At 43.6% G+C, this 21,708-nt stretch overlaps 1 protein-coding gene across 1 annotated transcript; it reads left to right on the forward strand.

The window, feature by feature from the left end:
• Positions 1-605: 605 nt before the first annotated feature.
• On the forward strand, positions 606-17,204 carry PPIC (peptidylprolyl isomerase C). The gene is made up of 5 exons (XM_017859745.1): positions 606-1,512; positions 10,790-10,903; positions 11,664-11,757; positions 14,590-14,774; positions 16,550-17,204. Exons 1-5 carry the CDS (start codon positions 1,396-1,398, stop codon positions 16,676-16,678), a joined length of 639 nt encoding a protein of 212 aa, XP_017715234.1. The 5' UTR covers positions 606-1,395; the 3' UTR covers positions 16,679-17,204.
• The last annotated feature ends 4,504 nt before the right edge of the window (positions 17,205-21,708 follow it).

The following is a 21,708-nucleotide window of genomic DNA, read 5'->3' on the forward strand; positions in this document are numbered from 1 at the left end:
AAAAGTAGTGGTTACTCCTTTTATCTCTAATGGTTCCAATGTCATTTTAGAACTACACTTAGTTGTACCTAGGAATCCCATCTGACACTTAGAAATTCCATCTGTTAATCCGAGGAAAATCTTGGCTTGAAAGTAATGGCACCAGTCCCTTAAAATGGCACCTATGTGCGAATACCACGAAGTTTTAGTTAATTTTAGGGCTGTTACTCTAAAATAAAAAAGTTCTTTTGAAATTCTAATTCAAAAAGCAATGAGTTTTAAAATAACCCTTTCCATGTTATAAAATACTTTTATGCTTATTGTAGAACAGCTGGGAAATCAGAAAACTGCCAAAAAAATTTTTTTGTAAACCCTCAAAAATCCGTAATTCTATCAATAGGTATCAATTCTATCTATAGCTACTGTAAACGTTGTGGTACATCTCTTTCAATATTTAAATACCTTGAAATATTTATTTTCACGGTTGAGATCAGAATTTCTGTGGTTCTGTAACCCGAGTTTTCCACCTAAAAAATATAATAACTTATTTCCCCAGTCATTAATCTTCCTAAACATAATTCTTAAGTTTGTAAAAATTCCATCCTACAGATATACCTAAAAGTCAGTTTATTTACTTTGTTTCCCCAGGAAAGAATCCTACATGACCATGGTTCTGGTCCCGTGTAAGTGCTGCCTTGTGAACAGTGTAGACAAGATCACAGAATCATCCTCCAAGTACTTAAAGCCAATGAAAAGTTTTTCCAAGGCAAAGCTGGACTGTGAATCCAGCAATTTCCAATGTTCCCCAGATGTGAATCATCTCAATGAGAGGCCATTATTCGAGTGCAACAGGGTTTCACGCGTCCAGCGGTGTCAAAGTTCTGCTAAGCGTCCGAAGCCTAGCAAAAGGTTCCGATGGGCCATTGGAACTCAGCGGCCCCAGCGGAGGCTGCTCCCAGGGCGGCAGCAATCAGACCGGGACCGGCCGCAGAGTTCCCAGTCCCGCGGAGCGCTAGCTGCCGGGCGGACGCGGAGGCCGGAGAGTCCTAGTCCTGTCCAGGTTTAATCCGCACCTACGCGGTAAATTCCAGGAGGTGCTCCCAGCTTAGCCCGCCGCGCCGGGCTCCGCGCCTGGCCAACCCGGGCTCCCTCCCGGCCCTGGCGCCCTCTGCACCCGCCTTAGGCGCGGCGGCCGAGCCCTGGCTGCGCCCTCTGGGCGCGCTCCTCCGAGTCCGGAGTTCGGGTCGCGAGTCTGAACTTGGGAGGAACGCGCCCCGGGTCCCCGCCCTTCCCGGACTGCCCGATCCCCATCCCCCGCAACTGGGAAAGCGCAGGCGCAGCCGGCCGCGAGTCCCGTCAGCGGTCCCGGAGCCAGTGGCCGCGCCCGTGCCGGTAGCGTCGCTGCCACCGCTCACCATGGGCCCGGGTCCTCGGCTGCTGCTACCTCTCTTGCTTTGCGTGGGGCTCGGCGCGCTTGTGTCTTCTTCGGGGGCCGAGGGCTTCCGCAAGCGAGGCCCCTCTGTGACGGCCAAGGTGACAGAGAGCGGCGGGCAGCAACTTCCCCTGTGGCGGGCGGGGCCCTGGGGGCGCTTTGGATACTGGGACCTCGGTGTCAGGGCGGGCGAGGAGGAGGCTTCCCGGGCGCAGGGGGACTGGAGGCGGCCGCGGGGCGGGGTGGGAGGGGGCTGCTTGCGTGCGGGGTGGCCGGCGCTCCCAGGGAGACCCTGGGGGGGCTAGGCTGAGGCCAGCCTGCCCCGCCGCAGGCTGCTTGGACTTCTTGTCCCGGGTCGGTGGTCAGAGGTGATCAGCTTGTGGGTAGGAGAGGCTTCCGGAACCGGCTGGCCAGTTCTCCAGGAAGGAGACTGCCCAAGTACTTCCTTCGGCGTGGCCTGGGCTCGGGAGCGGAGCGAGAGGAATGCGGTGGGGACGGGAGCCGCACAGGAGAGGCACTCGGAGTCCAGGGCTTGCAGCCGCCCGCCCGCCGCGTGGTCTCCACTGTGGCCGCGGTGGCTTCGGGCAGGCGTTAAAGCGCCTCGTTCAGATGAGAAACTACCCTCCGCCTCTTTTGGGGAACCGTCGTCCTCTCCCGGGAAGGGGAGGTGCGCCTTCAACTTCGGCGGGCGGGCGGCCCCGGCTGTGGGCTACGCCAGGCCGGGCGAAGGCGGCACCTGTAGACCTGGGGCAGCCTCCACGGCGGTGGACGGGGGCGGGGGGCTGCCACAAAGTGCATCTTTAAGGCTTCCTCGTACTTAACTCCGCTTCAGTTCTTTTTCAGCATATTTAACCAAGGGTAGACGATAATGGGAGAGTGCAGGGAGAGGGAGGAGATAATTTGGTGCCCGTGATCACCACTTCTAGAAAACCCACTGGCAATAGTGTCTTGGAAACTGAAGCCGGAGGGGGCGGGCTGCAGCTGAAAGTGGTCTTCATCAGTCTGGGGTTTGTCAGTGGAAATGATACTAATCAGCGACTAGAATGCTTACATCCTCTACAGCAGGCGCCACCTGAGGACGGGGAAGACTGGGGTGGGGAGGAGGAGGTCCGGCTCAGCATCTGATGTCGCAGAAAGGCCATGCCACGCTGTGAGCGGGGTTGATAAACAGCCTGATGGTTTTGAGAAGCTCTGATCATACTCCCAGCCTCTTGATCTTGTAGGCGTATCTAACTTTGGGAAATGGTTTGTGCAAGGCCGCAGAGCTGAATAGGGTCTCTGGAGATAAAGCCATAAACATAAAATTCGCACAATTATGAAATGTTAGAGGAAATAAACTTCAGTATACGTTGGGTGACATTTAAAAATATCTGAAAAATGAGAAAAACCAGCGCAGGGAAGATTTAGGAGGCAAAGGGAACTGCATGTGCATAGGTCCTCAAACAGGAAAGCCCTCCCTGCATTCAGAGGATGTGGAGAGGATGGTGTGGCTTCAGCACAGAATGAGAGGTGACTTGAGATGAGGTTGGAGGCGTGAGCAGCAGCGAGATCACACAGGGCCTTAGAGGCTGCAGGTAGGCGTGCGGGTATTGAGGCAATTTGTCTTAAAATTTGAAGTCTTATTCTGCAGTCAGAGCCACTTAAGGGTTTTAAGCATAAGAATGGCATGATTTCGACCGGGCGCGGTGGCTCACGCCTGTAATCTACACCAGCACTTTGGGAGGCCGAGGTGGGTGGATCACGATGTCAGGAGTTCAAGAATGGCATGATCTCAGTATATATTGTTGAGAAATTTATGTGGTAACTCAGTGGAGAGTGAACTGGGAGGTCATTCAGGGCACCATGCCAGAGTCCAGATGGTGGCTTGGATTAGGGTGGTAATCATTGAAATGGGGAGCAAGGGAAGGACTTGGAAGAGATTTTGGAGGGATAACTAACAGGAGTTGCTGATAGGTTAGAAAGTGGGGTGAGGGAGAGGGAATAGGAGGAATAGGTTTGCCAAATAAGATACAGGAAGCCCATTTAGATGTGAATTTCAGATTAACAATGAATAAGTGTTTTTAGTGTAAGTCCATCCCCTGTAATATTTGGGAACAAGTTTCACCTGGGAAACTTTTTAAACCTGCTGGTGCAGAGACCCACCTCAGAGCAAGTCAATCACAATCTGTATGGGTGGGGCTCAATATCCTGTCTTTCAGAAGTTTTTGGTGATTCTGATGTGCAGGCAGCGTGGGCTGGGAACCACTGGAAGATGGAGCCAAGAGAGGAGGAAGCTGGTGGCTGCAGAAGGGGAAGGGGTTTGAGCATCCTAAACACTTGTCTGTGACACTGTCACTGAGGGAGAGTTTGTTTGCATGTACCCTACTCTCAGAATTGTTACTTAACATGTCTTTTTTCCCCCTACCAAATTTGTCATTAAGTTCTGAAAGCTAATTGTGTAGGTGCGTCTTAAACAAATCTGCTCTCTTAAGTTACTTTTTCCTGAACTTCTAAAGACAACTGAATCTACTGGGAAATGACGTTCAAAATAATTTCTCTGAGTGCAGACAAGTACATTAATTGGCCATTGCTCTAGTGTATTGTTTTCCCCAGCAGTGTTTTTGTTTACCTCTGATTTCATTTAAAAATAGGAATCTGTAAATAAGAGAGGTGTGAGGTGCTATTCTGCCCACATGGCCCATTAGTGGCACTACCTTCGTCCACACATCCTGCTGCTTGGCCAGCCTGGCAGCTTCCTGCCCCAGCCATAGAGGCTCAGGTGGGGCCTCTCTGGCTCATTGGGCTCCAAATCCACAGAATTACATTTGCTGACCTATATTTTTGAACCAATGCCATGGGATCTGTGCAGGATCCGGCATCAGGAGTGTGTGAAATAATGCCACCATCCTTCCAGCTGTACACATATTACAGCTTGCAAGCCCATTAGCATGTAGTAGCCAGGAGGCTGCGGTTAGATGGCCTTGGACAAGTTATCTAATGTCCACAGCTCCGTTTCCTCCTCTGTCAAATGGAGATAGAAATCATTCCTACCTGGGAGGGCTTTGCCTATTAGATGAGGTAAAGCAGATGTCTTAGTCCATTTGTGTTGCTATAAAAGAATACTTGAGGCTGGGCAATTTATGAAGAAAAAAGGTTTATTTAGCTCACAATTCTGTTGGCTGGAAGATTCAAGATTGGGCATCTGGTGACAGCCTCAGACTGCTTCCACTCATGGCAGAAGATGGTAGGGAACAGGCATGTGCAGATCATGTGGTGAGAGAGGAAGCTGAGGGGGGTGGTGTCAGCTTCCTTTTAAAACCAGTTCTCATGGGAACTAACAAAATGAGAACCCACTCACTTTTGAGATGGCACCAAGCCATTCGTGAGGGATCTACGCCCATGACTCAAACACCTCACATTAGGCCCCACCTCCAACATTGGGATCAAACATCTAAACCATAGCAGCAGGTAAAGCACATAGTCCATAGTCCCTGATTGCAGAAGTCACTTGTTAGTGTTATTTGTGTTTTATCTTCTTAATCCTACTGTGACAGCACAGACCTGAAAGGAATCATTTATTTTACAGATGAAGAAAGGAAGTTCAGAGTTTAATTTGCTGAAGGTTCCATGGCCATTGAGTAGTGGAGCTACATTTGAGAACAGTTTCTTCCACATCACAGCTCATGTGCTGGGTGTGTGTCCTAGTTACTTTGGAAATGGAATCAGGATTAATTCCACAGGGGTTTGGGTCAGGCTGTGTGAGTGCCTCCTCCCTCTTCCTCTACCTCCTCCCACCTCCAATGCTGCATAATTTCCAAACGACTTTCAAGGGCAGCCTTGAGGGAAAAAACAAGTGACTGAGGTGCCCACCCCCAAAGTCTAGCATGGAATCCAATATCACCTTTCCCAGGAAGCCCACACTGATCTCCCCAGATAATCACCACCCCTTATCATGACACCTTATCTGTACTTACCTTATAAAATCGGACTTCTCATTATATTATAGCATTCATGTATGTGTTTTCTGTTGGACTGAAGCTCCTTGAGGGTAGGAGCTTTGTAGCCCCAGCCCACCCCTGGCCCAGCACTGGGCCTTGTTCCCAGAGGCACTCAGCAACATCGGAGATGCATCCAGTGGTGAGAGGGTTTAGAGTGAGAGCGTTTGCTGGCAGCTGTCTCACCTCTTGTCTAGGAATGTGTGTGCCCAGGTTCTCCTTGAGTATCATTTGACATTGAACCATTTAACATTTGACTGCCTCCTTCTGCTGACCTTTAGCTGGCCCCCGGGGAGCTAAAAACACTGTTGCTGCTCCTTAGGGTTTCCCTGGCTAAACCAGGAGAGCCCTATTAACAAAAACCCGTTTAGCGAGAGGCAGCCTTGAAACTCGGGCTCTCACACTCATAGTCGGGAAACCTTGGTAAATCACGTAACCTCCCTCATTCCCACTTTTCTCATTTGTAAATTAGTGATAATAGTTCCTGTCCCACCTTTCCCAGGTGTAGTGAGGATGAATTATATAAGATGACGTGGGTTACCCACACTGAGACCACCACTAAGTCATGTTTGTTTCCTTCCCTCTTCCTTCCTGCTCCTCCTCCAGTTTCTGCCCCTTTGTTTAAACACCTCTCCTGGCTGGGCGCTGTGGCTCATGCCTGTAATCCCAGCACTTTGAGAGGCCAAGGTGGGCAGATCACTTAAGGTCAGGAGTTCAAGACCAGCCTGGCCAATATGGTGAAACCCCGTCTCTACTAAAAATACAAAAAGTAGCCGGGTGTGGTGGTGCACACCTGTAATCCCAGCTACTCAGGAGGCTGAGGCACAAGAGTCACTTGAACCTGGGAGGCAGGGGTTGCAGTGAGCCAAGATTGTGCCACTGCATTCCAGCCTGGGTGGCAGAATGAGATTCGGTCTGAGTAAATAAGTAAATAAATAAATGTCTTTTCTGTCTCCCTCATACATTCCTTCCTTCACCACCCCAGTGCAGACCATTATGACCTTATTCTTGAACTGGTGTAAGAGCCTGCAGATTCTCTTTCTCTTCCCATTTGAGTAACATTCACAGAGCCTCGCTTGACCCTATTCTTTCTATTCTCCCTGTTGCCTAACAAAACTCACGCTTAGGCCGGCAGCTCTCCTCTGCCTTCTGGAACTGGTGGGCAGCTTCTTTCCTGGCCCCCCACCCACTCTAACCCCTAGTTGTGGTCAGAAGGGCAGCTTTGCTTCTCTGCACACAGGCTACATTTCCTGCCTAGATGCATTGGTTCCAGAAAGAAGTCTGCCAGACAGGGCTCACCCCCATCCTTGTTTGGGGAGGTGGCTCCCCTCCTCCCAGGCCTGCCTCCCTTCAAGCCTTCCTCCTTAGCCTCACTGTTCCTGCAGGCCTGGGCGTACAGTGTTTGGGGGACATTTGTCACACACTGCCCTGTACTGTGGTTATGGGTTTGCCTATCCTATCTCTTTATTTTAAACTGCCTTAGGGCAGGGACTCTCTTATACAGTTTGTGCCTTCACATTGCCTTTTACGTACCCTTGCATAAATACTTGTTGACAAAATAAGATTTGATTTTATCCTTCCCATTAGAGTTGGGAAAACCTGCTATGTGTTCTCATGCTGACTGATGAAGCTGAAGGATATTTCGATTTGGGGAAAAAATTATAATAATACGTGTGCTAAGCTATGTGTAAAAAAAAATGTGATTTTTGCTGAAGAGTTATGTTGGGTGACAGGTACTTTTTCTTCATCTGCTCATGCTGCTCTCCCAGATCTTACTCCCTTCCTTCCTAAACATTCACAGGTTTTGTTTTCTCTTCTTTATTTTAAAAGTCCTATTCAACATAGTGTTGGAAGTTCTAGCCAGGGCAATCAGGCAGGAGAAAGAAATAAAGGATATTCGATTAGGAAAAGATCAAGTCAAATTGTCCCTGTTTGCAGATGACATAATTGTATATTTAGAAAACTCCAGCGTCTCAGCCCAGAATCTCCTTAAGCTGATAAGCAACTTCAGCAAAGTCTCAGGATACAAAATCAATGTGCAAAAATCACAAGCATTCTTATACACCAATAATAGACAAACAGAGAGCCAAATCATGAGTGAACTCCCATTCACAGTTGCTTCAAAGAGAATAAAATACCTAGGAATCCAACTTACAAGGGATGTGAAGGACCTCTTCAAGGAGAACTACAAACCACTGCTTAACGAAATGAAAGAGGACACAAACAAATGGAAGAACATTCCATGCTCATGGATAGGAAGAATCAATATCGTGGAAATGGCCATACTGGCCCAAAGTAACTTGTAGATTCAATGCCATCCCCATTAAGCTACCAATGATTTTCTTCACAGAATTGGAAAAAACTACTTTAAAGTTCATATGGAACCAAAAAAGAGCCCGCATTGCCAAGACAATCCTAAGTCAAAAGGACAAAGCTGGAGGCATCATGCTACCTAACTTCAATCTATACTACAAGGCTACAGTAACCAAAACAGCATGGTACTGGTACCAAAACAGAGATATAGACCAATGGAACAGAACAGAGCCCTGAGAAATAATACCACACATCTACAGCCATCTGATCTTTGACAAACCAGACAAAAACAAGAAATGGGGAAAGGATTTCCTATTTAATAAATGGGTGCTGGAAAAACTAGCTAGCCATATGTAGAAAGCTGAAACTGGATCCCTTCCTTACGCCTTATAAAAAATTAATTCAAGATGGATTAACGACTCAAATGTTAGACCTAAAACCACAAAAACCCTAGAAGAAAACCTAGGTAGTACCATTCAGGACATAGGCATGGGCAAGGACTTCATGACTAAAATACCAAAAGCAATGGCAACAAAAGCCAAAATTGACAAATGGGATCTAATTAAACTAAAGAGTTTCTGCACAGCAAAAGAAACTACCATCAGAGTGAACAGGCAGCCTGCAGAATGGGAGAAAATTTTTGCAATCTACCCGTCTGACAAAGGGCTAATACCCAGAAACTACAAAGAACTTAAACAAATTTACAAGAAAAAAACAATCCCATCAAAGAGTGGGCAAAGGATATGAACAGACACTTCTCAAAATAAGACATTTATGCAGCCAACAGACACATGAAAAAAATGTTAATCATCACTGGTCATCAGAGAAATGCAAATCAAAACTACAAGGAGATACCATCTCCACACCAGTTAGAATGGTGATCATTAAAAAGTTAGGAAACAACAGATGCTGGAGAGGATGTGGAGAAATAGGAATGCTTTTACACTGTTGGTGGGAGTGTAAATTAGGTCAACCATTGTGGAAGACAGTGTGGCAATTCCTCAAGGATCTAGAACTAGAAATACCATTTGACCCAGCCATCCCATTACTGGGTATATACCCAATTATAAATCATGCTACTATAAAGACACATGCACATGTATGTTTATTGCAGCATTATTAGCATTATTCACATTAGGAAAGACTTGGAACCAACCCACATGTCCATCAATGATAGACTGGATGAAGAAAATGTGGCACATATACACCATGGAATACTACACAGCCATAAAAAAGGATAAGTTCATGTCCTTTGCAGGGACATGGATGCAGCTGGAAACCATCATTCTCAGCAAACTATTGCAAGAACAGAAAACCAAACACTGCATGTTCTCACTCATAGGTGGGAAGTGACAATGAGAACACTTGGACACAGGAAGGGGAACATCACACCCCTGGGCCTGTTGTGAGGTGGGGACGGGGGAGGGATAACGTTAGGAGATATACCTAATGTAAATGACGAGTTAATGGGTGGAGCACACCAACACGGCACATGTATACATATGTAACAAACCTACATGTTGTGCACATGTACCCTGGAACATAAACTATAGTTAAAAAAAAAATGAAAAAAGTCTGGAAGGCTCTTCTAGTGTCTTGTACAATGTTTCTTTAAGGTTTCATCTCTGGCTTCCTGGTGTTGCTTCGTTATTGCTGGTTATTGAATTTACACCTTGGCTTGCAAATCCCTTTGGAGAAACTGCTTCTGTCAGAAGCCAGCTCTGCACTGACCAGGCTAGTGGGTGTGTTGGAGCTGCCTCCTATCCCAAGCCATGCTGAATTGCGCTCCTTTAATACACTGCCCCATCTCAAGGGCAGGGCCCTTCATGCATTCTCTAAAGCTCTTCTATATAAGTAATAATAAAAGTTTAGCTGCTTTGGCCATGTAAAAATTGTAAAATGCCACATGGAACACTAAATATCACATCACCCTGTGACAGACGTACTGATGTATTGGCAGAAGCTCTTGTCTTGAGCAGAAGCTTGACAGTCTTTACTTAGTAATTTTTCTAAACTGTAAGACATCTTTTTTCCTTGACAACCCTTCTTATATTTTTTAAAGCCATCTCTTGAATGTCTTTTTTTATCCATTCAAACAGTAAATTGGTTCATATAATCTAAACGCGCTAATAGAATGCCCTTCGACTCTGTGGCCTTTTCAAGCGTTCTATGTCAGAATCATCTTAGCACAGTGATTTGTGAAGCAAAATGCTTATAATGTTGTTTCAGATGAGACAGTTAAAAACAAGTCCAAGAGCACCTGTATGGTTTTACCTGCAAAAAGAGGACCCACATTCACTTCTGGCTATGTGTTTTCTTTTTTCTGTTCTGAAATGTTGGGTTAGGGAAAGCAAATTCTACTTGGGTAACTTGGGAACAAGAGGACTGAATTCAGTGTCTGAGTTTACAGGATGATGGCTTTGTCAGGACCCAAGCTTAATGTCTGCTGTCCTTTGGAAAGCTGGGGCCCTGGTGCTTTGCTGTGCTTGGACATGAGTGGCAGGCCTTTTGAAGGACTGCTGTATTTCATCATTTTCATCATCTCCTGGATGGCAGACATCTGTTGAGAATTCACTGCAAATTTAGGACTGTTTGAAATTACAAAAAAATAAATTTGGATGGTTAGCCTATTTCCTCACAATTTTTTTTTTTTTTTTTTTTTTTTTGGTCCTGCCAAGATTAGAGAGCATTACTTTCTAAGAGAGCAACATTTTCTATTCTAATCTTCATCCATAAAGCCAGGAAATGGGAAGTAGCAGCAGTGTTTCTCTGGGGTATAGGAAGAGAAGAATTACTGAAGACTTTATTGGCCAACCCTAACAGAATTGAGTCAGCCTTTAAACTCAATACCTGGTACAGTGCCAGGCCCATGGGTGGTGTTTAATAAATGTTTGTTGAATGAATATTTGTGAGTGAGATGCACCCACACAATAGTTGTAAAGTACCTTTAATTGATGTCATGCTCCTTTATAACATACTGATGGGCAGGGCTTTTGTATGTGGATCAATTCTCAGATTTTAATTTTGGCTTACCTTATATTTGTGCTTTTCCACCTTATAACCTTACACTTTGCCTTTCCACTGCACACAGGTTTTCTTTGATGTGAGGATTGGAGACAAAGATGTTGGCAGAATTGTGATTGGCCTCTTTGGAAAAGTTGTGCCCAAGACAGTAGAAAATTTTGTTGCTCTAGCAACAGGAGAGGTATGTCTCAGTTTTATTTCCTTTCAACTGGATCTTCTTTCTTTTAAGTCAAATATAAAGATGTCTTCTGAGAAAATAAGTATTAAATTAGTATGTCAGCTGAACCTTACCACATTTGACTTTATTTTCCAATAAAATATGTATTATTTGGGCACTCAGTGCCCTTAGGCTTCTGGAAATTGGGAGAAAATAATCATCAAGAGAAAATATGGGGCCGGGTGCAGTGGCTCACACCTGTAATCCCAGCGCTTTGGGAGGCCGAGGCGGGCAGATCACGAGATCAGGAGATCAAGACCATCCTGGCTAACACGGTGAAACCTCGTCTCTACTAAAAATAAAAAATAAAAAAAAAATTAGCCGGGCGTGGTGGCAGGTGCCTGTAGTCCCAGCTACTTGGGAGGCTGAGGCAGGAGAATGGCTTGAACCCTAGAGGCAGAGCTTGCAGTGAGCCGAGATTGCGCCACTGCATTCCAGCCTGGGCGAAACAGAGAGACTCCTTCTCAAAAAAAAGAAAAAGAAAAGAAAAGAAAAGAAAATATGGTTTGCTCTCTTTTAACTTATTCACATTAATACTTTACTTACATATTTATTTTTTGGTCAGCTAATGATAAATTTCTCTCAGTAAACCATAACTGGGATATAATCAATTTCTGTAGGCATTTTATTTAATTTTCTCAGTTTGTCCTTTCTAGACCAACACTGAGTTTATCTTTCAGTATGGCCTCTGTTACTTGTTATTCAACTGAAATAATCTCTTTAGAAAGGATATGGATATAAAGGAAGCAAGTTTCATCGTGTCATCAAGGATTTCATGATTCAAGGAGGTGACATCACCGCTGGAGATGGCACGGGGGGTAATGTCTTTGCATTTTTTCCTTGCCCATTTACCAAACCGAAACCTAAGATTAAGCCAGTATATGAACCCAGTCCGTTGAAATCCAGAGCTAAGGAACACAGTTGTAAAGACGACTCTACTTCTTTAAGAAGGATGGAGTTTGGGGGACTCATCTGGCAGCATCTCGACAGGTATGAGGGAGGCGTCCTCATTTTAAGCAGGATTGTTTTGGTGTTTATAGTCTTTCCATAATCGAGATGTATTCATTTTGCAGTTATTAAAATACCAGACTACTAGTCAGTAGCCATACAGAAAAATATCTTCTGTAGGAAGGAAAAGGTGTGGAACGTGAAGCTGCATTCCCCTGGGATGGCAGCGCGCTACAGAGGTGGGCGTTGCAGGTGGAAGACGGGCCTCACACCAGGAGGGTGAGACTGGAGTTAGCAGCAGGGTCACAGTGCACTTTCTTCCTTCTTTCAAAATCTTTCATTATATTGAAAAAAAAAAAAAAAAAACAAGTCCAAGAGAACTTTTAAGGTTTAACCTGCAAAAAAGTGACTCACACTCCTGGCTATGTGTTTTCTTTTTTCTGTTCTAAAATGATGGGTTAGAGAAAGCAAATTCTACTTAGGTAACTTGGGAACAGGAGGACTGAATCCAGTGTCTGAGTTTACAGGGTGGTGGCTTTGTCAGGACCCAAGCTTACTATTTGCTGTCCTTTGGACAAAGCTGGGAACCAATAATTTTTTAAAGTTATAAAGCAATAGCTGAGTTGTCAGAATTGTAATGCAAACTGACTCTTATAAACAAAGTTGGAGTTCAATAAAGTAGAAATGGTTAAATTTAGAGAGTTTCAGATCTCCTTCAGCTTATTGTTTCTCATTGAGGATTATAGCTATCCAGCTCCATACACTGTTTTCTCTTAAAAGTATAGTGAGTTCTTTTCTTGAACATACACTATATGTGTAACTCCAAAGAGTTTAAATTTACTTTAGATTTAAGATTTTAATTCAACAAATACTGGTTTGAGTGGATATTTGTTGTCTATTTTTAAAGCAACAGGCCATTTTCAAGCACTATTTCTAATTTTATGTTTATTGAAATGGTTCATTTATAACAAAAAAATGACTGCTATTAGGTGCTTTGATTTGCCAGGCACTTTGTGAGGATTACTTTTAGTTCCTGCAAAAATGCTGAGAGGTATGGGAATGTAGACTGGAGTGGAGGAAGGCATTTAGGTTACCCTAGGCAATGGGATTTTCTGAGGATGCTTGTGGATCTCACTGGAAAATCCTGCGGTGCTGGTGCCCGTGCCCTCGGTGCTGGCATCCCACCTTCCTGTCATAGGAATGGCGCCACCGGGAATGGTGACTGAGCTTCACTCTGTCCTCTTCTCTGCTACCTTTTTTTTTCTCACTACTTTCCCTGCCCAGTGTGCGTCTTGCGTTAAAATTCTCTGAATTTTGGAGACAATGTTTTGGGCAATTTAAATATAGCCTAGATCCTTCTGTAGGAGCACTCTCCTACAAGGCCACTTCAAGTGTCACTGACCAACCAGTTATAAATTGCTTGGCTTATATCCACTTCTGGGCTTTTTTTTTTTTTCTTCTTCTTCTTCTTTTGAGACATAGTCTCACTCTGTCACCCAGGCTGAAGTGCAATGGCATGATCTTGGCTCATTACAACCTCTGCCTCCCAGGTTCAAGCAATTCTCCTGCCTCAGCCTCCCAAGTAGCTGGGATTGCAGGCACCCACCACCAAGCCTGGCTGATGTTTTTTTTGTATTTTTAGTAGAGACGGGGTTTCACCGTGTTAGCCAGGATGGTCTCGATCTCCTGACCTCGTGATCTGCCCGCCTCGGCCTCCCAAAGCGCTGGGATTACGGTCATGAGCCACTGCTCCCAGCCTACTTCTGGGTTTTCTAACTGAATCAGAATTTTGAAGTTGGCAACTGACAGATAAGGGTCCCTACAGAAGGGGAGATGGGCCTGGCAGACCCTTGAGGTGTTGGAGGATGGTCAGATCCTTCTCATGGTTTGTGGATAAAGGTCTTCCACTCTGCCTGCTGCTTTGCTAGAACTCCAGACCTCCTGCCTTGCTTTGGTTCTCCTGTTCAAGGATGACCACTGGGTGCTCCCAATTGCCATCATCCTCTGGGTCCTGATGGGTCCCGAAGTTGCTGTGACCAACAACTTCCAGATCAGCTGCTATTGTTCTTGGTGCTGAGGCAAGAAAAACCACCACCTTTAGAGTCAGAAAGTCAGATGTTCAAATTCTGCTCTGCTATTTTCAAATTTTGTAACCTCTGTTTCCCACTGTAAAATAGGACAGAGAATACCTACTCTTCAGGGCTGTTATGAGAATTCACTGTGGGTGTATATTGAATGCTTGGTGCATCCTGGTTGGGTGCTGAGTAATACCCAATCCTGGATAAGTCACAGGACTGTCCTGAGCTTTCAGCCTCAGGAAACAGATACACAGCCACTAGGATGGCTCACACACCTTGTCATCTGGCTTTAGGATGTTTTCCTGACCTTCAGTTCCTTCTCACTTCAGAACGAAATCATGGTCCTGCTTGATCAAGGTTTGGCCCTTGGTTTGAGGCCAGAGAGCATCCTGCCATCCTGTGCCATATTTAAGGCTTTCTTTGGTCATTTTAGGCCCTAGTGCCCTGCTTCCTTAAGGAGTTAATTTTATTCCCTCCTTCACTTCTCCTTATGTTTGAACATGTATTCCCCATCCCTACCTCCTATGGGGTTCTAATAACTGATTCCTCTAAGGCCTTATGTTTCCCTTTGAAGAGTTGACTTTTGGAAGACATCTGTTGTCTCTCTTCCTTGTTTTGTCTCAGGTGTGAGCATCTATGGTGAGACATTTCCAGATGAGAACTTCAAGCTGAAGCACTATGGCATTGGGTGGGTCAGTATGGCCAATGCTGGGCCTGACACCAATGGCTCTCAGTTCTTTATCACCTTGACCAAGCCCACCTGGTTGGACGGCAAACATGTGGTATTTGGAAAAGTCATCGATGGGATGGTAAATTGATACATTTTTTTCCTTTCAAAGCTTCATATTTTTATTGAGAGTACTTTCAATGATTTATTTTAATCTTAAAATATGCTTGTTAGAGATCCATTATATAGCTGACTGGCCTCTTCAAAGGTGAATAAATTATATATGGTATGGCATTTTAATTATTAGGGTCATTGGTGCAGCAGCTAGGGACTTGACAAGGAGAAATTAAGGACTTAAGTTGATTTATTTTACTACTCGATATAAATGTAAAGCCCTTTTTAATGGAACCAATATATACCAGGACCCCATATATACACACAATGGGATATTATTCAGTCTTCAAAAGGAAAGATATTCTGAGGACATTATGCTAAGTGAAATAAACTAGTCATAGGAAGACAAATACTGTATGATTTCATTTATATAAAATATATAAAGTGGTCACATTGATAGAAACAAAAAGTAGAATGGTAGTTGCCAGGGGCTGGGGATAGGGGTAAATGGGATGTTGTATTTAATAGGTATAGGCTTTCAGTTTTGCAAGATGAAAAATTCTGGATATTTGTTGCACAATAGTGTAAATATACTCAACACCACTGCACTGTGCACTTACAAATGAGTAAGATGGCACATTTTATGTTATGTGTTTCTTACCAGAGTTAAAAATAAAATAGTTAAAAACAAAGCAAAACAAAACAACCCCAGAATCCCATCTGGTTCAGCTCAGACACCCCAGTCACATTCACAGAGACACGGTACAGCAACCAAAAATTAACGAAGAGCATTTGAATCTATACTGTTGGGTCTCAGAGAATGTCAAAGCAGTCCAATTCACAACCCATAGGAACACTTCGTAACACCCTCCTTCCCTCTGTTTCTCAACATTTCTGCCTCACGGATGCCTAAAGTAGCTCTCTCAGCTCCTAAACTGGTTACTTTAAAGTCTGCCCACCCCAGGCCTGGACAATCCTTGTCTCCCTTGCCCTCTTCTAAGTTTCATTTTATTTTGTTTCCATGTGACTTATTCTGCCTCCCTCATCCAAATGTAAATAAACCAGGCTTGCTCGCCGCAGTTCCTTCACAACTACCTGCTCTTCTGATTCTATCCAATACAAGTTTGGGAACTGAGCTAGTAGCCTCAACACTGTTTGGGAAACCCACCAAAAACCTACTTTCTTGGTCCTCGACCAGTCCTAACTTCCTTCAGTGTGCACTACGGTACTACTGGGCTTGTGAAGGCTTCCAGGGTAGAGAAAGGTGCGTTCACAGCAGTGTAGGGGGCTGGTTACATTAGTATTGGGCTCAACTTATACGTTAATGACTTGGGTCGCCTTTAAATGGACAAACCTAGAACTAGGTCCATTTCTGAATCTGCTTTCTGGCCCATACATGTGAAGACCTATTATAGGATGAAGCTGAAACTGACTCAGACTTCATGTTAACTGTTACGCTGGCTTATACCAGGTGAATGGAAATGCCTTTTACTAGAGCTGGGTGTTTACAAAATATCTACTTTTTTAGAATATAAAATGCATATTTAAAAAGAAGTGAGGAAATATACCAATGTGGTCTCTGAGTAAGAAGGTCATGGGTGAATTTTATTATGTGATGTGTATATTTTCTAAATATTCTAAGTTTTCTACAGTTAGCGTGCGTGATCTTAGTAGTCATAAAAAACAAACAAACAAACCTTATTTCCTTCCCACTTGGGCTTTTGGAGTTGGCTTTGGTTTAACCTTTGGATTGCTATAGCTGCTGGTCAGAATTAAACCACGTGTCTACTTTTCCCTCACCAGACAGTGGTGCACTCCATAGAGCTCCAAGCAACTGATGGGCACGACCGTCCACTCACCAACTGCTCAATCGTCAACAGTGGCAAGATAGATGTGAAAACACCTTTTGTGGTTGAGGTTGCTGACTGGTGACGCAACTGGCAGAAAACAAGGACATGCTTTGGCGGGGTGTGTGTGTGTGTGTGTGTGTGTGTGTGTGTGTGTGTGTGTGGTGTTGTCTTTCAATTATTTGCTTTGTTTTGTTTTTTTACTTTTTTACTTTCTTTTATTTTCTATCCCAGATCACAGGAAAGTTATAAAATCAAACCATCAGCCTTTAGTTTGCTTGAACTTAGTAAACCAACTGCTTAGGGACTTTCAACTTAAATATATACCCTTCCTCAAGTGGTGCTATTTTTAAAGTAAAAAAAATTTGAATTGGCTATTTTTTTAATGCAATAATGTTTTCTTCTGAATTCATTATGATCCCCATATTGGGTAATGCTGAAGATTTGTCTGAAACAGATGAGGATATTGAGTTTATTATTTTGTATCCAAACAGAAATTCAGGTAAAGGGAAATTTGACTAGTGTAATCTGAGATATGTCATAGGGATTTCTTCCTAACAAAAAGGTGCTCAGCTATTCTTTATATTAAATACTTTTTTACATAGATCAACTCTTTTGCAAGACTTTTAAAATGTAAAGTTCTTTAAAAAATATACAAAATACACACAATCTAGCATTAACAATGAACAGATTAGAAAGATTTTATAAATCAAACTACAAACACAATTAGATAACTCAGAAATTATGCCCATCCACATCTCATATACTTAAGCTGATTATTTACTTATTGTTATTCAGTGTAACATTTTTAGAAAGTTATCTTGAGCTCAGTTGCAATAGGAATATTTTTTGTTACTTACATAAAGGGATTAAGACTCAGGCTATAAGGTCTGGGGATGGTGGCTCATGCCTGTAATCCCAGCACTTTGGGAGGCTGAGACAGGAGAATTGCTCGAGCCCAGGAGTTTGAGACCAGCCTGGGCAACAACAGTGAGACCCTGTCTCTACAAAAACTAAAATTAGCTGGTCATGTTGGTGCACATCTATAGTTCCAGTTACTCAGGAGGCTGAGGTGGGAGGATCACTTGAGTCCAGGAGGTCAAGGCTGCAGTGAGCTGTGATTGCCCCAGGCAACAGGGTGAGACCCTGTCTCAAACAACAACAACAACAACACCGACTCAGGCTATATTTAAACTAGATGAGGCCAGGTGTGGTGGCACATGTCTGCAGTCCCAGCTACTGAAGAGGCTGAGGTGGGATGACTGCTTAAGCCCAGGAATTTGGGGCTATAGTGAGCTATACTGATTGGGTATCTGTACTGTTTGGCATCAATATGGTGGCCACCGGGGAGCATGGGACCACCAGGTTGCCTAAGGAGGGGTGAACTGGCCCAGATTGGAAACAGCAGGTCAAAACTTCTGTGCTGGTCAGTAGTGGGATTATACCTGTGAATTGCCACTGCACTCCAGCCTGGGCAACATAGCAAGACCCTATCTTTTTTAAAAAAAATAACTAATGGGAAAGTGACATTCTGCTGGGGCCTTGTCATAACATACCTGGCTATAATAGAGTGTGCTTGATCTCTGTTCAGATGGGAAGTGTTGTCTGTCAGAAAACAGTGCCATTGCTTCTCATCCAGGACTCATGCTGTGAGGATCCATCTCGAGTTGTATAGTAAGAAAATTGCCTCAATGAGAGATGAATTGAGTATTCCCACTGCTGATTCGCAAATTGCTACAACACTCTTGGAGAGCAATTTGTTAATTTTTTTCCAACAAATACTTTTTGAGGGTCTTTGATCTGCCAGGTACCAGTTTGACTTTTGGGGATACAACAATGGACAGAACAGGGCCTCATGGGGCTTACAGTCTAGTGGGGGAAGACAGAGAATAAACAAGGAAACAAACATAAAGGGTGATGAGTGCTGTGAAAAAAAAAAAAATATATATATATATATTTATACATATATATATGTCCATGTCTGCTGCAGAGGCTGGGAGAGAAGCATCTTCGGAGTGTGAGGCCTCTTGGGCCCCTCTTGGTTCTCTTCGGCCTCTTGAGGGATGGCATTTGTGCTAAGGTCTGAAGGTAGGAAGCAGCAAGAAGGGCCTTCCAGGAGAAAGGAAGAGAAAATATGAAGGTCTCAAGATAAGGATGAGGGAATTCCAGGGCAGAAGAGAAAACCAGTGTGTTAGGGCCTGGTGCGAAAAGGGGAGCGGGATGGGGGCGCGGTCAGAGGTGAGGCTGAAACTGGACCAGTTTGGGCCTGGGTGCCAAGGTGTGTCTTTGGTCATGGTACACGGAAAGGTTATCTGTTTGAAGATGGGGAGGGGCATGATGTGATGATCTGTGTCTAAGAATTATTATTTTATCTGCTATAAGGAGAATTTTTATAGCGGGGCTAAAAGTGGAAGCAGTCCTTATCAGGAAACCCAAACATTCATAACCTTGGAATTTCTCACTCCTGGGATTGGCTCTAGAAAGTGATCCAAAATTGTAAGGGACATGAGTGTTTCGGTCAGCCCGGCATTTAGTCTGCTTGCTCTGGTGATGGCTGCCCAATTTCTTATTTTTCTTTTGAGAAATCATATCCTTCCCTCACCCATCTCTAGTCCTTAGGGTGGGCTGACCCTACAGATGGGTACACACCTGGCCTGGCAGACTCATTAATTAACTCACTTGATAAATATTATCAATATTATAGGCTGGGATAGAGCTGCAAATAAATAGTGTCACCCCTTGTGGTTCCTGTGAAAGTGACAAAATATACTACATGAATATATAACACAACATCAGGGAGCAATAAGTCAGTGAAGTCAGGGAAAGCGAATAGACAGTGAGGGGGTGGTCAGTGGGGACTGAAGGAAGTGAGGGAGCACCAAGCCGTGGGGACAGTGGGGGAACTGTGTGAAGGCAGAGGGGACAAGAACAGTGGTCATCAGTGATGGGCAGGCTGGGTGGGTTCAGGAAACAGCAAAGGGGCCAGATAAACAGAGCAAGGGAGGTGGGAGAGGGAGCAGGGCTGTCCTGTTGGCCATCCAGAACATTCCCTTGCCCTGGCTCCAGTGACTGGCTCAGGCCTAGGTGCTGGACCTCAGTCATGTGAATGAGCCATCATTGGACTTCCGGAATGATTGGGAAAGAGCTGCCGTCTTTCTGAAAGAGAATATAAAGGAACAGGCCTAAGAGCGCAGTCAGCACAGAAGGAAGTGGCCCAGAAGACAGAAAGGTTCCGAAAACATCATTTAGCTGCTGTGTCCAGCTGTGCCCAAAGCTAATCCACACTTAGCTTTTCGCTCTGTAAACTAATACATTTTCCTTTTTCTTAAGCCAAGACAAACTGATTTCCTTTCACTTGCAACCTAAAGTCTTTACCAAATATAGCAATATTGAAAATTTTTTATGTGTAAAGATGTGAATTACAGAATATTTATGATAGCAAAATACTGGGAGCAACTTCAATGTCCCAAAATGGTTGTAAAGCACACATCTCATAATAGAATAGTATGCATTCATTAAGACTGATGTTAGAGAACTCAGAGTAACAAGAGAAAATGATTGTTTTAAAGAAAAAGAAATTCTGTATGCAGCATGATCTCAATTATGTAAACACATTCTCATAAAGCAAATACAACAAAATGCAAATTCACATAAGTAAATGCAAATGGTGGGATTTTAAAACTATATTTTTACTTTTTTCAGTTTTAATTTTCTCTAGCGTGCATTTCTTTTAATAATTAGAAAAGAAAATAATTTTTTAATTTTAAATAAAGATAACATGGAGGAAAAATTGGAAACAAATGACCTCTTGTACATGCAAAAGTGCTTTACATCTCAATGTCCAAGAGCACATAGCCACCACTCTCCCCCATGCAGAAGGACATGTGCTTTACACTACACATGCCATCTAGGTTTTCCACTACTGTGAGCATACATGACTTCTCTCTAGTGACAAGGCAAAAAGTGCTTCATTTGGGAAGTGCTGAAATTCTGAGCCCACTAGTGCACCAGTGGTAAATTATCATGTTATCTATCACGCCAGATGACCAAGAGCTAAGGACATACCCCTGCTAAAAACAGTTTATTTCTTGTACACCAAGAGTCAGGCCTCATACAGAAACCATGAGCAAACTGATGACTATGAAAATAGGAACTGTTACTTTTTATAGTCTAATGTTTTCTGCAAAAGCTTTTGAAATAAATAGTTCACTGTTTTGCAGATCATGTTACTAAAAAGAAACATTTATAGTTGTGGGCGGATGTGGAATCAGAGGAAAATTTACACTGGACACTGCCACCAAGCCCAAATTATTATAATTTAGTCTTGAATCACTTTAATCAACACTTTAAAATATTTTGATATTCTTAGCCATAATTTATTTTGTTCTCTTACAAGTGCTCTTTAGCAATTTTCTGGATCATCAAATAAGAGTTCAGTACAATTTACTTTTGGGTCAATTAGTTGGAATGACACTTTTGGAATTATCAATTACTTTATTTCTGATGAATTTTTAGGTTTTGAACAGGACTCACCAACCTCATTTCTCAGCTCAGCCGTTTTGAATTACATAAAGACAAAAACATGGCAAGGATTTTACAGCAGGAAAATGATTTGTTTTGTTTTCAACATTCCTATAATCCAGAGAGCTGAAGAAATCTTTGATCTAGAAACCTTAGAAATTCAAAGCCCCTTCAAGGCACTTTTTTTTTTTTTCAAATTAAGGAAGAATTAAAAACAGTATTTGTAATGGAAAATTGTGGTGCCATTAAGTACATAACGGCTTTTACTTAAGTCTGTAATTCATCTTGTGGATTTAAGATTTTGGCCAAGAGTAAGTTTTAGGTGTGATATAACATAAGTTCCTCCAAGGTTTGCTAGTGTTACTGACATTCTAGAGTGGTGGAAAAACAACTAGTATTGATGCAGAATTGGAGTGACTAGTACCAGGAATCAATTCAGAAAAAAAGACCATCTGACAAATACTAAGAGTTAATACAAAATTAATTTTAAAATCCCACCCTAGGCTGGGTGCTGTGGCTCATGCCTGTAGTCCCAGCACTTTGGGAGGCCGAGGTGGACGGATCACAAGGTCAGGAGTTCGAGACCAGCCTGGC

Source organism: Rhinopithecus bieti, unplaced genomic scaffold, assembly GCF_001698545.2.
Source record: "Rhinopithecus bieti isolate Rb0 unplaced genomic scaffold, ASM169854v2 scaffold_48739, whole genome shotgun sequence".
Lineage (NCBI taxonomy): Eukaryota > Metazoa > Chordata > Mammalia > Primates > Cercopithecidae > Rhinopithecus > Rhinopithecus bieti.

Excerpts from the sequence above, each read along its gene's own strand:
- PPIC (XM_017859745.1), top strand. The coding sequence starts at position 1,396 with ATGGGCCCGGGTCCTCGGCTGCTGCTACCTCTCTTGCTTTGCGTGGGG. Across the intron at positions 10,904-11,663 it reads TTGCTCTAGCAACAGGAGAG|AAAGGATATGGATATAAAGG; the intron begins GTATGTCTCAGT and ends TAATCTCTTTAG. Across the intron at positions 14,775-16,549 it reads GAAAAGTCATCGATGGGATG|ACAGTGGTGCACTCCATAGA; the intron begins GTAAATTGATAC and ends TTCCCTCACCAG.